A 16,641-nucleotide genomic window follows, 5' to 3' on the forward strand; every position below is an offset into this window, starting at 1 on the left:
TAATCAGGGTAACTGGGGTATCCATCATCTTGAGCCTTTATTGTTTCTTTGTATTAGGAGCATTCCAATTCCTTTCCTCTAGTTACTTAAAATATACAATCAATTGTTGTTAACTACAGCATCCTATTGTACTACCAAATACTAGATATTATTCATTCTATCTAAGTGTATTTTTGGGCCCATTAATTTTTTTTTTTTTTTTTTCTTTTTTTGAGAAAGAGTCTCACTCTATCCCCTAGGCTGGAGTGCAGTGGTGCAACCTCAGCTCACTGAGAATTCCGGCTTCAAGCGATTCTCCTGCCTCAGCCTCCCGAGTAGCTGGCATTACAAGTGCCTATCCCCATGACTGGCTAATTTTTGTAGTTTCAGTAGAGATGGGGTTTCACCATGTTGGTCAGGCTGGTCTCAAACTCCTGACCTCAAGTGATCCATCCGCCTTGGCCTCCCAAAGTGCTGGGATTACAAGTGTGAGCCACTGCTCCCGGACAATATTGTTTGCATTTTAAGTCAAGTGTTATTACAAGATTAAAACAGTTTGAGAACATTAAAAAGTTTATGAAGTAAAAAAGTTATAGTAAGCTAAGGTTAACTTCTTATTGAAGAAGAAAAAATATTTTAAAAATAAATTAGTGTAGCGTAAGTATACAGTGATTATAAAGTCTAAAGTAGTGTGCAGTAAAGTCCTAGGCCTTCACATTCACTCGCCACTCACTGACTCACCCACAGCAACTTCCAGTCCAGCAAGCTCCATTCATGAAAAGTGCCCTATAAAGGTGTATCATTAAAAAAATCTTTTACAAGGTATTTTTACTCTACCTTTTCTATGTTTAGGTATGTTTAAATACACAAATACTTATCACTGTGTTACAATTACCTATAGTATTCAAACCAGTAACATGCTGTGCAGGTTTGCAGCCTAGGGGCAATAGGCTATACCACCCTGGGTTTGGGTAAGTACACTTGATGATGTTCACACAGCAATGAAATCGCCTAATGAAGCATTTCTCAGAACATATCGCCTCACTGAGTGATGTGGGACTGCGAATATATTTATTGATAAATAATTTACATGTTCTATGTTACGTACATAGAAACAGATACTAAATATGCAGTTTTTTTTTTTTTTTTGAGACGGAGTCTCACTCTGTTGCTGGGGCTGGAGTGCAGTGGCCGGATCTCAGCTCACTGCAAGCTCCACCTTCCGGGTTCACGCCATTCTCCTGCCTCAGCCTCCCGAGTAGCTGAGACTACAGGCGCCCGCCACCTCGCCTGGCTAGTTTTTTGTATTTTTTAGTGGAGACGGGGTTTCACAGTGTTAGCCAGGATGGTCTCGATCTCCTGACCTCGTGATCCGCCCGTCTCGGCCTCCCAAAGTGCTGGGATTACAGGCTTGAGCCACCGCGCCCGGCCTTAAATATTGCAGTTTTAAAAGGAATATGAGAAAAGGGTATCTACTTTCTTTTTCCTACATTCCCAAAGAATTGTGTATGCATCCCTTGTGATAGTATAGGATGGTATAGGTATCTTACCTCACAAACTACTTATTTGAAATAATGTGAAATCACTAAAATATACTGAAAGGTATTAAGTAGGGGAGTAGAATGGTGAGATTTTCAGTTAGGCAGACATTCTCACTGCAAAGCAGAAGATTTTGGGATCAGAATTAATAACAGTAGAAGTGAAATTTATGAGGCACAAGCAGAGATAGCAAGACCAATTGAGAGGGTACTGCAATAGTCCAGGTAAGAGAATATGAATCCCCAAACTGAGGTAGTGGTAGGGCAGGAGACAAAAAGATGGATTTACAAAATTTAAAAGACAAAAATCAATAAAATTGTCTGAAGTGGAGGGTAAGGAAGAGAGGAATAGTACAATGACCTCTAGAAAGAAGGGTAATTTACTGAGATCAAAGAGATGAATTAAATTTATGAGTTGCATTTTAAACCTCCTAATCAACACTGTCTAATACCCCTAGGCACAACTCACATGTGGCTACTGAGTACTTGAAATGTGGGAACGGTGAATTGAGATGTGTCGTAAGTTTAACACACTGGATTTTAAATACTTAATATAAGGAATGAATGTAAAATACCTCACTAGTGATTTTTATGTTTAATTACACACTGAAATACAATATTTTGGATATACTGGATTACATTAAAAATATTAAAATTAACTTCAAATATTTATTTTCTTTGAAAATTTCTATTGGGCAGCAATAATGTTGTGTATGGGATTATACAGCTATGTTAAAGGCAGCAATAAGATAAGGTGATTTCAGGCAATCACTTGGCTAATTGGCTCTCTATAGTCATAACCTGGATAATATTTGTAGTCATATCTGGATAATATTTAAAGGAAGAAACTAAACATAGTCCTTGAGTAGGAACAACTACAATTTTAAAAACTATTATGAAATGGTGATGGCTATACTCTTGAAAAGTAGATACAAGCCTACATGTGAGAGTTTTATAAAATCAGTTCAGTGCATAAATTAATAATAAACTTGAAGAAAACTTAGTTAAATATCAACATTAGTAAACTATCAGATACATATTTTGAGCAGTTTACTCCATTTAACTCTTATCCACAGTCCTTCATCTGAAAAATGCAGAATACCCATCTCATAAGTTGTGAGGATGAAATGCATATAACATATGGTACACTACAAGTGATTTTATCCCCTTCATGAGCTGCCAGAATTTTCATAAGCAATATAAAACCAAAGGGCACTATTCAACAATGGCTGAATCAATAAATTAAGCTTATTATTTGGAAGGTTAATAGAATATCATGCCAAAACTCAATTAACATCAACATTAAAATTCAACAAAGGAGGTTAGAAGAGTCAACACCTGCCATACACAGATGAGAGATTTGGTCCTGCAACCAATCCAGTAAGCCACTTTGAAAGTTAAGCAAAAGATGTCTCTAGTTAAAGAACACTAAAAGGCAAAAGGCTATATAAAGAACTACAACAACAAAAAACCAAACAACTCAATTTGAAAATGGGCAAAGGGCCAGGTGCAGTGGCTCATGCCTGTAATCCCAGCACTTTGGGAGGCCAAGGCAAGTGGATCACTTGAGGTCAGGAGTTTGTGACCTGCCTGGCCAACATGGTGAAACCCCATCTCCACAAAAAAAAAAAAAAAAAAAAAAAAAAATTAGCTGGGCGTGGTGGTACACATCTGTAATCCCAGCTACACAGGAGGCTGTGGCATGAGAATCACTTGCACCTGGGAGGCGGAAGTTGCAGTCCATGCCACTGCACTCCAGCCTGGGAGTGAGACTCTGTCTCAAGAAGAAAAAAAAAAGGCCAAAAGACTTAATAGTCATTTATCCAAAGAAGATATACAAATGACCAAAAAGTACATGAAAAGATGCTCAACATCACTCATCATTAGAGAAATGTAAATCAAAACAAAAATGAGATGCCACTTCGTACCCATTAGAATGGCTATTAAAAAACCAAAAACTGAAAATGAGAAAGTGTTGGAGAGGATGTAGAGAAATTGCATCCATTATGCACTGCTGGTGGAAATACAAAATGATACAGCCACTGTGGAAAACAATACAGCAATTTCTCAAAAAAGGAAACATAGAATTACCATATGATCCAGTAATTCCACTTCTGGGTATATACCCAGATGAATCTGAAAGCAGGAACTCAACAGATATTTGTACACCCATGTTCATAGCACCATTATTCACAAGAGTTAAAATGTGGAAGCAACCCAACTGCCCACCAATGGATAAACAGATAAAATGTGGTATTTACATATAATGAAATACATTCAGCCTTAAAAAGGAATAAAATTCTAATATATGCTACACTACAGATGAACCGTGAAGACATAAGTGACATAAGCCAGACATAAGAAGATAAATATTGCCTGGGCATGGTGGCTCACACCTGTAATCTCAGCACTTTGGGAGGCCGAGGCAGGCGGATCACAAGGTCAAGAGATCAAGACCATCCTGGCCAATGTGGTGAAACCCCGTTTACCAAAAATACAAAAATTAGCTGGCGTCGTCGTGCGTGCCTGTAGTCTCAGCTACTTGGGAGGCTGAGGCAGGAGAATCACTTGAACCTGGGAGGTGGAGGTTGTAGTGAGCCAAGAACATGCCACTGTACAGGCCTGGTGACAGAGCGAGACTCCGTCTCAAAAAATATATATATATTGTATGATTCCACTTATATGAAATCAAATTATAGTCAAAATCATAGTCAGAAAGAAGAACAGAGGGACTATGGGAGAGTGGGAAATGTAGTGTTGTTGCTTCATGGGGACAGAGTTTCAATACAGGATGATGAAAAAGTTCTGGAGATGGATAGTGGTGACAGTTGCCCAATAATTTATTATTTCTCCATAGTTCTTTTGCTTTTGAACTGACTTGTTTAGCTGTCTTTTATGCTTAAGTTTTGATTTCATGGCTTCATTAGCCAGTATATTTCTGCAAATAAGATGCTGTAGTTTATGCATTATGTTACGTATTTCATCATCAATTATGGCTACAAAACCAAATTCAATATGAGAGGGGGTCATGTTTCTAAGCAAAACTAATACAAACTCTATTGTATTCATCTTACTGTTCTTTTTTTTTTACATTGCTCCTTGTGGAGCAGGACTACCCCATAGGTAATGTGCCCAGAGTGGCCTGTTCTTCTTCTTTTTTTTTTTTTTTTGAGACGGAGTCTCGCTCTGTCGCCCGGGCGGAAGTGCAGTGGCCGGATCTCAGCTCACTGCAAGCTCCGCCTCCCGGGTTTACGCCATTCTCCTGCCTCAGCCTCCCGAGTAGCTGGGACTACAGGCGCCCGCCATCTCGCCCGGCTGGTTTTTTGTATTTTTTAGTAGAGACGGGGTTTCACCGTGTAGGTCAGGATGGTCTCGATCTCCTGACCTCGTGATCCACCCGTCTCGGCCTCCCAAAGTGCTGGGATTACAGGCTTGAGCCACCGCGCCCGGCCCCTTCATTCTTTAAATTACTTCCATTGTCACATCTGGTTAACTACTACTGCTGCCACCTTCAGAAAAGGTATGCTTTTTCTTGAAAAAAATAGTTCAGGATGCTTATTTCACCATTAGAAAATGAGGATTAAAATAAAAGTTTACTTTTTTAATTTAGCTAATAATTTTAAATAATAAACCCAGGCTTGTTTGAAAAATGAAAATAAGTGTAAAAATGTTATAAAAATAAATGTCAAAAATCCCTATTCTGGCCAAGCACAGTGGCTCATGCCTATGATCTAAGCACTTTGGGAAGCCGAGACAGGCAGATCGCCTGAGCCCGCAGTTCAAGACCAGCCTGGGCAACAGTGAGACCTCATCTCTACCAAAAATGTAAAAATTAGCCAGGTGTGGTGGTGTATGCCAGCTACTCAGGAGGCTGAGGCAGAAGGATTGCTTGTGCCTAGGTGGTTGAGGCTGTAGTGAGCCATAGTTGAGCCACTGCACTTCAGCTTGGGTGACAGAGCAAGATGCTGTCTCAAAAAAAAAAAAAAACAAAACCAAAAAAACAAAAAACCACCTATTTTTTCTTCATAGATTTTCTGTATGCTTCTGGGTTACATTTGATAAATTAACCTTAATAAAAATTAAAGCAAAGACCTAAATGTAGGAGCTAAACCTATCCAACACTTAGAAGAAAACATAGATGTTAAGTCTTTGTGACCTTGGATTAGGCAAAGATGTTTTAGATATATGACACCAAAAGCATAAGTAACACAAGAAAAAAAAAATAAATTAAACATCAAAATCAAAAACATTTGTGCCTCAAAAGACACCATTAAGAATGTGAAAGGTCAATTCACAGATAGGAGAAAAACTCTGCAAATCACGTATTTAATAAGGGATTTCTATCTAGAATATACAAAGAATGCAAATCAAAATGCTTTGAGTTAATTTTATTAATGAGGTACCATTTCACAAGAAGTGTTAGCAAAAACATAGAGAAACTGGAATACTCATACATTGCTTATGGGAATGTAAAACCGTACAGCCACTTTGGAAAACAGTCTAGCCATACTCAAAAGGGATAAACAAAGAGTAATTGTATGACCCAGCAATTCCACTCCTAGGTATACACCCAAGGGAAATGAAAACTTACATCCATACAAAACCCTAACAAATGTTCACAGCAGCATCATTCATAATAGGCAAAAAGTGAAAACAACCCAATTGTCCATCAATTAGTGCACAAATAAGTAAAATGTGGCACATTCATACAATAGAATATTATTTAGGAATAAAAAGGAATGCCTATGTCACAACACAGATAAACCTTAAAAACATGCTTACTAAAAGAAGCCAGTCATAAAGGACCACATATTGTATGTTTCCATTTATATGAAATATTCAGAATAGGCAAATCTACAGACAGAAAGTAGAGTAGTGGTTGTCTAAGAGTGGGAGGGATGAGGGGTTTGGGAGGTTGTAGCTAAAAGGTGCCAGGTTTTTTTCTCAGGGGTGATGAAAATGTTCTAAAATTGATTGTTGTGATGGTTGCACAATTCTGTTAATATGCCTAGCCAATGAGTTGTACATTTTGAATGAATGAATTGTATAGTATATGAATTATATATCGACAAAGCTGCAGAAAAATAGTCACATGCTGTAATATGGTCCTCCTGTGCATCACTAGTGAACTGTTTGTACCACAGAGAGCTTACCATGTTAGTTTGACTGCGCTAACATTCTTTTTTTTTTTTTTTTTTTTTTTTTGAGACAGAGACTGGCTCTGTCGCCCAGGCTGGAGTGCAATGGCGCAATCTCCGCTCACTGCAACGTCTGCCTCCCAGGTTCAAGCAATTCTCCTGGCTCAGTCTCCCGAGTAGCTAGAATTACAAGCACCTGCCAACACCATCCTGCCAGGCTAATTTTTGTAGAGATGGGGTTTCACCGTGTAAGCCACCATGCCCAGCCGACAGAGCTAAAATTCTAGCTAAATTTTAAAACTCAGAACTTTTAAATAGATAAAATTTAAATTTTAACAAAGATTTCATCAAAATTTCTATCCATCGTGCTTAAATCAACATCAAATTGCTATAAAGGTGTCTGGACTTCAATTTCTGTAAGGTGGACTAGGAACAAAGAGTTCTGGACCACTAACAGTATACCAACCACATCTATGTATTTCTGCTTAGGACTACTCTCCTTTTGTTTTTCCTTTCTATATACTTAAGACATTAGACTTAAAAAAAAATTAAGCATATAGGTAAGTTATATTTTTACCTATAATTTCATTTAGGTAATAAAAGAAACTATAAAGTATTTTATATAGAAAGGGATCCTGGGCTGGGCATGGTGGCTCACACCTGTAACACCAGCACTTTGGGAGGCTGAGGTGAGCGTAAGTTAGGAGTTCAAAACCAGCTTGGGCAACATGGTGAAACCCCGTCTCTACTAAAAATACAAAAGCCGGGTGCAGTGACTCACGCCTGTAAGCCCAGCACTTTGGGAGGCTGAGGCGGGCGGATCACCTGAGGTCAGGAGTTTGAGACCAGCCTGGCTAACATGGTGTGAAACCCCGTTTCTACTAAAAATACAAAAAATTAGCCGGGTGTGGTGGCATACACCTGTAATCCCAGCTACTTGGGAGGCTGAGGCAGTAGAATTGCTTGAACCCGGGAGGCAGAGGTTGCAGTGAGCCGAGATTGCACCATTGCACTTCAGCTTGGGTAATAAGAGCGAAACTCCATCTCAAAATATATATATACACACACATATAAATATATATAACAAATATATGTATACACACACACACAAAAAAAAACTTAGCCAGGTGTGGTGGCATGTGCTTGTAATCCCAGCCACTAGGGAGGCTGAGGTACAAGAATCGCTTGAGCCCAGGCAGCAGAGGTTGCAGTGAGCCAAGATGGCACCACTGCATTCCAGCTTGGGCAACACAGCAAGACTCTGTCTCAAAGAAAAAAAAGAGAGGATCCTGGGTTTGACAGGGTTGAAATCACTGCTGTAAAACTGATTATTGTGATTGAGCTTAGTCTATAAAAGATGGGTAGGAAAACACTGCAGGAGCCCACAACATAAGGAAGAAAACTTTCCTTTTCTTCTTACGTAGTCCTGTCCCATCATCTAGTGGCTTACAGTCTAGATGTTGAGAGTTACCTGGCTACAGTGTTTAACTTCTCCCTGAGTTTTTAAATGTAAATTTTCATTGACATATATAACACATAAAGTACACAAACCATCTGTGTTAAGTGTCTCTTTGTAGTTATAGTTCCACCCAAACCCAACACCTCAAGAATATCTGTTACCATGACTTCTATTATAGTTTTACCTATTTTGAACTTTAAATAAAAATCATATAGTATGTATTTTTTTTTTTTTTTTTTTTTTTTTTTTTTTGTTGAGACAAGAGTCTCGCTCTGTCGCCCAGGCTGGAGTGCAGTGGCCGGCTCTCAGCTCACTGCAAGCTCCGCCTCCCGGGTTTACGCCATTCTCCTGCCTCAGCCTCCCGAGTAGCTGGGACTACAGGCGCCCGCCACCTCGCTCGGCTAGTTTTTTGTATTTTTAGTAGAGACGGGGTTTCACCGTGTTAGCCAGGATGGTCTCGATCTCCTGACCTCGTGATCCGCCCGTCTCGGCCTCCCAAAGTGCTGGGATTACAGGCTTGAGCCACCGCGCCCGGCCGTATGTATTCTTTTGTATCTGACACTAAGAGATTCATCACACTTTTCATGGGACTGTATTTCATTCATTTCATTGTATGAATACATTGCAATTCATTCATCCATTCTGCAGATGGGCATTTGGTTTGTTTCTAGTTGGAGGCTAATAGTGCTTCTATAAACTGTCTTGTACACGTTTTTGGTGAATGCGTGCACAAATTTCTGTTGAGTACATGCAAAGAACAGAATTGATGAGTTACAGGGTATGTTTATATTCAACTTCAGCAGATACTGCTAACTCCCAAAATGACTGTACCAATTTAACCTGCCATCAGCAGTGTATGAGCATTCTAGATGCTTCATATCCTTGCCAAACTTAGCACTGTCTATCCTTTTCATTGTAGCCATTCTGATGGATATAAAGTGGTATTGCATTGTGGTTTTCATTTGCATTTTTCTAATGATTAATGCTGATAAACACTTTTCAATGTTTACTGGCCTGTTTGTATTTTTTGCTAGAATAAAAAAATTGTTCATTTTTATATGCTCTTATATCCAGCAACCTTGCTAAATTCATTTTTCTCATCATTTGTCTGTAGATTCTTTTGGTTTTTCTTGGGATACAATCACATCATCTGCAAATGGTGCCATTTTATTTCTTCATTTACAATTCTTTTATTAAGGCTTTCCATTTTGTTTCTTGGCTTACGGCACTAGCAAGAATTTCCACTACAATACTGAATAGAAGTGGTGATTAACTAGGGATCCTCCTTGTTTCTTATGCCAAGTTGAAAACTTTTTATTCACTACTAAATGTAATGCTTGCTGTCAGGTGTGTGTGTGCGTTTAGCCAGAGTCTCGCGTGTGTGTGTGTGTGTTTAGCCAGAGTCTCGCTCTGTCACCCAGGTTGGAGTACAGTGGTGCGATCTCGGCTCACTGCAGCCTTTGCCTCCAGGTTCCGGCGATTCTCCTGCCTCAGTCTCCCGAGAGCTGGGACTACAGGAGCGTCCTGCCACACCTGGCTAATTTTTTGTATTTTTAGTAGAGACGGGGTTTCACCGTGTTGCCCAGGCTGGTGTCGAACTCCTGAGCTCAGGTGATCCACCCACCTCAGCCTCCCAAAGTGTTGGGATTACAGGCATGAGCCACTGCACCTGGCCTGTGTTTTTTTTTTATTTTTTATTATTTTTTTTAAGACATTCTTCTCGGCTGGGCACGGTATTTGTATTTTTTCTAGAGATGGGGTTTTCCCATGTTGCTCAGGCTGGTCTTGAATTACTGAGTGCAAGAGAATTGCCTGTGTTGGCCTCCCAAAGTGCTGGGATGCTAGGCGTGAGCCGCCGTGCCTGGGCCTGCTGTTAGTTTTTGCCAATTGTCTTTAACATACTAAGTTCCCTTCTATTACTAGTTTGACACTTACCATAATGAGTAAAGTTTAATCAAGTCAAGTGTTTTCTGTATCAATTGATCATAAAATTTTTCTCATTTTGTACAAAACCCTAGATTCTCAGGCTCCTGCCCACAAACGGCAAACAACTCCATATCTAAAAGCTACTGTGGAAGTCCCTCATCTTTCTGAGGTTCTTCCTGCTCTAGTTTTAGCCCCTCCAGTTCTCACTGCCTCAGTAGATTTCTGATATCTTCAAATAAGATGATCCCAGCTATTCTTTGCAGCCACACTAGACTGCTGCCAAGTTATTTCATTAAAACAAAAATTCTGTTTTCATGTTTTAATATCTGGAAGAACTGTTTTTAGCAACCTTTTCTTTTTTTGATACGGAGTCTCACTCTGTCGCCAGGCTGCAGTGCAATGGTGCAATCTCGGCTCACTGCAATCTCTGCCTCCTGGGTTCAAGCGATTCTCCTGCCTCAGCCTCCCGAGTAGTTACAGGCACGTGCCACCACGCCCAGCTAAATTTTGTATTCTTAGTAGAGACAGGGTTTCACCAGGTAGGCCAGGATGGTCTTGAACTCCTGACCTCAGATGATCCACCTGCCTCAGTCTCCCAAAGTGCTGGGATTACAGGCGTGAGCCACCATGCCCGGCCGGCAATCATGTTTTAAACTTCACAGAATGTTTTTCTTCTTTGCTTCTTTTCCATAGGATCTTCTTTTTCTTTCATGGGCATTATCGCTTCTTAGGAACCTTCAGACCTCTCAAAGGGTGATAATTACAACTTTATTTTATTGTTCTTTTTTATCTTACTGTTCTACATCCTCTTGGGTCGTAACTTTTGTTTATTCATCTTGTTCCTTTTCTTTCATGATAGTTTTCCCAAAATGTCCTGTTCTTTCATATTCACAAATGTTGAATTCAAGTTTTCAACATATAGAGTTTATATGAGCTTCTTGTATGCAGGCTTGTTTTCCTAAGACGGTTCTCCTCACTTGTGGAGGGCTAACTACAACTTCTGTGGATGTGAGTGGGTCATGCTGGCAACAAGCTTAACTTCAGGTTGTGTTTGCTGCTAAGCAGGCAAGCAGGCAGCCAGTCTGGTCTCTCTCTCTTCCCCACAAATACAAATGCCAGTATGGGGAAAACCTGTTCTGGGGCATACTAAAATTCTTTTTTTTTTTTTTTTTTTTTTTTTTTTTTGAGACGGAGTCTCGCTCTGTCGCCCGGGCTGGAGTGCAGTGGCCGGATCTCAGCTCACTGCAAGCTCCGCCTCCCGGGTTTACGCCATTCTCCTGCCTCAGCCTCCCAAGTAGCTGGGACTACAGGCGCCCGCCACCTCGCCCGGCTAGTTTTTTGTATTTTTTAGTAGAGACGGGGTTTCACCATGTTAGCCAGGATGGTCTCGATCTCCTGACCTCGTGATCCGCCCGTCTCGGCCTCCCAAAGTGCTGGGATTACAGGCTTGAGCCACCGCGCCCGGCCTTTTTTTTTTTTTTTTGAGACGGAGTCTTGCTCCTTCGCCCAGGCTGGAGTGCAGTGGCGCAGTCTTGTCTCACTGCAATCTCTGGCCTCCTGTGTTCAAGCGATTCTCCTGCCTCAGCCTCCCAGGTAGCTGGGACTACAGGCGCCCACCACCATGCCCGGCTAATTTTTTGTATTTTTAGTAGAGATGGGGTTTCACCGTGTTAGCCAGGATGGGCTCGATCTCCTGACTTCGTGATCCGCCCGCCTTGGCCTCCCAAAGTGCTGGGATTACAGGCGTGAGCCACCGCGCCCGGCGGCATACTAAAATTCTTAAACCCAACTGAGGCAGGCAGTTGTTTCCCTAGGATCAATTCTCCAAGTTTCAGCCCTGGGGGAGAAACGTGTTTGGTGCAACTGCTCTGTGTATGGAGGTGGAATAAGAGGTACAAGGGGATTTGAAGGGTTGGGATGGTTCAGCCGGCCCAGCTGCTCAAAGTCTTTATTTAATCACTCTCCTTACTTCCTTCAACAATTCATTCTTGCTTTCTACAGAAGTCAACTTTAAGCCTGGAGCCTCTCTGTGACAACGTAGGGTACAATGGCTACCATTTCTGATGCTGACTTCTTCCACGCATATTGTGCGATGTAGATTTCTCTACTTTCACTTTTCATCATAACACTAGCCTTCATTTTATAGCTGGGAAATCTATATCCCTATCATTTTTTACAGCACTTTTGCAGATTTACTTTAATTATTATGATTATGATGATTATTATTTTTTTTGAGACAGAGTCTAACTCGGTTGCCAGGGCTGGAGTGCAGTGGCACGAACTCAGCTCACTGCAACCTCTGCCTCCTGGGTTCAAGCGATTCTTGCACCTCAGCCTCCTAAGCAGCTGGGATTAAAGGCATGTGCCACCATGCCTGACTAATTTTTGTATTTTCAGTAGAGATGGGGTTTCATGAGGTTGGCTAGGCTGGTCTTGAACTCCTGACCTCAAGTGATATGGCCACCTTGGCCTCCCAAAGTGCTGGGATTACAGGCGTGAACCACTCACTGTGCCCAATCCCTTTTATTATTATTATTATTATTATTATTATTATTATTGTTTTTTTTTTTGAGACGGAGTCTCGCTCTGTCACCCAGGCTGGAGTGCTGTGGCCGGATCTCAGCTCACTGCAAGCTCCGCCTCCCGGGTTCACGCCATTCTCCTGTCTCAGCCTCCCGGGTAGCTGGGACTACAGGCGCCGCCACGTCGCCCGGCTAGTTTTTTGTAGTTTTTAGTAGAGACGGGGTTTCATCGTGTTAGCCAGGATGGTCTCGATCTCCTGACCTCGTGATCCACCCGTCTTGGCCTCCCAAAGTGCTGGGATTACAGGCTTGAGCCACCGCGCCCGGCCCCTTTAATTATTTTTTATACTAAAATTTCAATAATATCTTAGCAGTGAGCATGAGGAAGGTAGGAAGTAAACATGAGTAATCAGTCCATCTTTTTTTTTTTTTGCGATGGAGTCTCTCTCTATTGCCCAAGCTGGAGTGCAGTGGCATGATCTCGGCTCACTGCAACTTCCGCTTCCTGGGCTCAAGTGATTCTCCTGCTTCAGCCTCCCAACTAGCTGGGATTACAGGCGTGTGCCACCATGCCTGGCTAGTTTTTTGTATTTTTAGTAGAGATGAGGTTGCACCGTGTTACCCAGGATGGTCTCGATCTCCTGACCTTGTAATCTGCCCACCTCGGCCTCCCAAAGTATCAGGATTACATGCATGAGCCACCGCGCCCAGCCCAGTCCATCATCTTAAATTGGAAGCTCTCTATTTAAATCTTTTAAATCTTAAATATATAGGGTTTACACATTTTTTTAAGAGCCTGAGCTCTTTCAAACACCAAGACCCTCTCTTTCCAAATAACATCAATATTTGGCCACAGGATGTAAACACTATTAATTCATAAACCAAACAAAGAAACCAGGAGGAAGCATTCTTTATCAAAGGAACTAAATTAAGAAACTAAAACCTAAATAAGAAAATAAAACCACAGACTGGGCACGGTGGCTCACCCCTATAATCTCAGTACTTTGAGAGGCTGAGGTAGGTCAGGCGTTCGAGACTAGCTGGCCAATATGGTGAAACTTGTCTCTACTAAAAATTCAAAAATTTGCTGGGCATAGTGGTGGGCGCCTGTAATCCCAGCTACTCAGGAGGCTGAGGCAAGAGAACTGCTTGAACCCAGGAGGCAGAGGCTGTAGTGAGCAGAGATCGCGCCACTGCACTCCATTTTGGGCAACAGGGCGAGACTCCATCTCGAAAAACAAACAAACAAACAAATAAACTCCACTAATATACTGTGGTTTGAAAAGCATGTTACAGTTTATTAATTATTTCCTTTTAAGTATTCAAAAGAATTACACCCAAAGAATAAAAAAGTATTTTTCTTTCTTTCCAGGCACGTAACTAGAATCTACAAACCATCTCTTGACATTTTCCCAATAAATTTTTTATGGTTTACAAAAGTAATATACAATTTAAATTTATAGTATTGTATCTCAAGTATAAATTGCAATAAATGTATTTCATTTAAATAAGGAGCTATATAAAATATATAGTAAAAGTTTCAGTTCTTGTTAAAAAAAGAGTCAACCAGAATATTTAAATCAACAAAATATTTCAGTCATGTTTATAAAATTAAACCTTGACTTAATTAGCAAAAAAGTAAAAAATAAAAAAAAGGCCAGGTGTGGTGGCTCATGCCTATAATCTCAGCACTTTGGGAGGCCAAGGCAGGTGGATCATTTGAGGTGAGGAGTTCAAGACCAGCCTGGCCAACATGGTGAAACCCCATCTCTACTAAAAATACAAAAATTAGCTGGGTGTGGTGGCACACGCCTGTAGTCCCAGCTACTTGGGAGGGAGAGGTTGCAGTGAGCCAAGATCGCACTACTGCACTCCAGCCTGGGCAACAGAGTGACACCGTGTCTTAAAAACAAGAGGCTGGGCATAGTGGATCATGCCTGTAATCCCAGCAATTTGGGAGGCCAAGGCAGGCAGATCACTTGAGGTCAAGAGTTTGAGACTAGCCTGGCCAACATGGTGAAAGCCTGCTTCTACAAAAATACAAAAACTTGCTGGGCGTGGTGGTGCATGTCTGTAATCCCAGCTACTCGGGAGGCTGAGACAGGAGAATCGCTTGAACCCAGAAGGTAGAGGTTGCAGTGAGCTGAGATCAAGCCATTGCACTCCAGCCTGGGAGAGAGAGGAAGACTCCATCTCAAAAAAAAAAAAAAAAAAAAAAAAAAGAATCATACAGAAAAAAATGCAACACCACTGTGCTGAATCTTACTAATTTAGAACAAGGAATAAAGAAAAACACATATCAAATCTTTGCGGTTTGACAGATGGGTGGTGGGGATACATTACAGAAAAGTTACATTCAAAACTTTTTAAAGAATGATAAAAAAAAAATGCTAGGGAAAAAAGCCACTGAACCAAATGTAGAAAGAGAAAGTTGAACCAATGGCTATACTAATACATTTAATCTAATACTTTTATGTATTCTCACTTATAGATCTTTAGAATTCTCACTTACAAAGGACAATAAAGAGAATCTTGGTTTTTGTACTGTTTGCAGTGCAGAGGTGTCACCCATCATAACTGACAAATAGTTCCATTTTAATGCCCTAAACATTGCTAAATACATCTGCAAGAACTTGTTCTGTTGCCCTTTCCAAGGATAAACACCAGTAAAGACCAGTTTGAGTTGGAAAGAGGACTTGACATTAGAGAGTAAAGAACATTTCATTTCTATGATACAGCAGCTCCTCAGATGTGATTGTATCTGTTGAAAACAATTAGGACCAAGAAGCAAGCAACAAAAGCCACCAAGGAACTGAAACAGCACTAGTGTCAGGGCAAGAAAACACACATCCTTTATACATATTCCCACAGTTCTCACTCAGAGCCTAGTCATTTTCATTTTAGATTGAATTCTAACACATTTAGCCATCTAGTTTCTCAGGGTACAGCAAATCAGAGATAGCAAATTAGAAAATGTAGGAGTTTCTGACGTGGCAGTTATTTTTTACTTAACTGACTACAAGTGATTCTGATGCACAGTCAGAATGGAGAAGCCACTGTCCTAATATTCTAAGATAACGTGAACTTTCCTTATGCCCAACATATTGCTTAAGATCAAGTGAGAGATTGTTATGATTTATAAATGTTTTAAGAAAAACTTAGCCGGGTGTGGTGGCTCACGCCTGTAATCCTAGCACTTTGGGAGGCTGAGGCAGGCGGATCATGAGGTCAGGAGTTCGAGACCAGCTTGGCCAACATGGTGAAACCCCGTCTCTACTAAAAATACAAAAATTAGCCAGGCAGGGTGGTGTGCTCCTGTAATCCCAGCTATTCAGGAGGCTGAGGCAGGAGAATCGCTTGAACCTGGGAGGCAGAGGTTGCAGTGAGCCAAGATCGTGCTACTGCACTCCGGCCTGGGTGACGGAGCAAGACTCCATCTCAAAAAAAAAAAAGAAAAAAGAAAAACTTGTTAAAGTTTGGGCATGTTAGGATAATGTGGAGCATTCACTTTGATAGAACTCTTCATTTCCCAGATGGAAAGAGGGGAGGTAATACTAAAGGACATACCACCAATAGTCAATCTGCTCATAGGGTAATTTCTGCTGAAACCATACAGATACTATGAGTGAACTGGGGCACTCGATGCAGAATGAAATAATGGCAAAAACTGAAAGAAGTTAAAGTTACATGAAGAGAAACATCGCATTAAACCAGAGTAGTCGCAACGCCAACAACCTCTCTATATAGAATCTTCCAAACAAAATAGTTAGACTTATACTCACCTTTCTGAAAAATCAGAGTCTATAAATTTTCTAGCCCGTTTTCTATCACTAAAAAGGAAAAAAGATAGCATAAAAACAACACATACTTAAATACAATTTAATTTCATTAATACTTTATTATAACTTGTCTAATTATACACTGAATATATTCGAAGACTAAAACTAACAAATACAAAAGATAGGTACATAAAATAAATCTTAATTGTATCATGTGAACAAGATATCACAACATAATAATCATAGGTTGAAAAGAGTTCAATGAATAGTTAGGGAGGAAAACACTGCAGACCTGCAAAC

The 16,641-nt window shown here is 40.7% G+C and overlaps 1 protein-coding gene across 10 annotated transcripts in view; it reads right to left on the reverse strand.

Moving 5' to 3' along the window:
- TFDP2 (transcription factor Dp-2) overlaps positions 1–16,641 on the reverse strand; it is a 201,366-nt gene that overhangs the window by 25,703 nt on the left and 159,022 nt on the right. For 8 of the 10 annotated variants that reach the window (XM_010378274.2, XM_030934841.1, XM_010378275.2 and 5 more), the window contains one exon: positions 16,345–16,392. The exons of the other annotated variants lie outside the window; for them this stretch is intronic. In XM_010378274.2, coding sequence (XP_010376576.1) covers positions 16,345–16,392 — 48 coding nt within the window. The remainder of the gene's footprint in view (positions 1–16,344; positions 16,393–16,641) is intronic. 10 annotated transcript variants of the gene reach the window in all.

Source organism: Rhinopithecus roxellana, chromosome 1 (genome assembly GCF_007565055.1).
Source record: "Rhinopithecus roxellana isolate Shanxi Qingling chromosome 1, ASM756505v1, whole genome shotgun sequence".
Classification (NCBI taxonomy): domain Eukaryota; kingdom Metazoa; phylum Chordata; class Mammalia; order Primates; family Cercopithecidae; genus Rhinopithecus; species Rhinopithecus roxellana.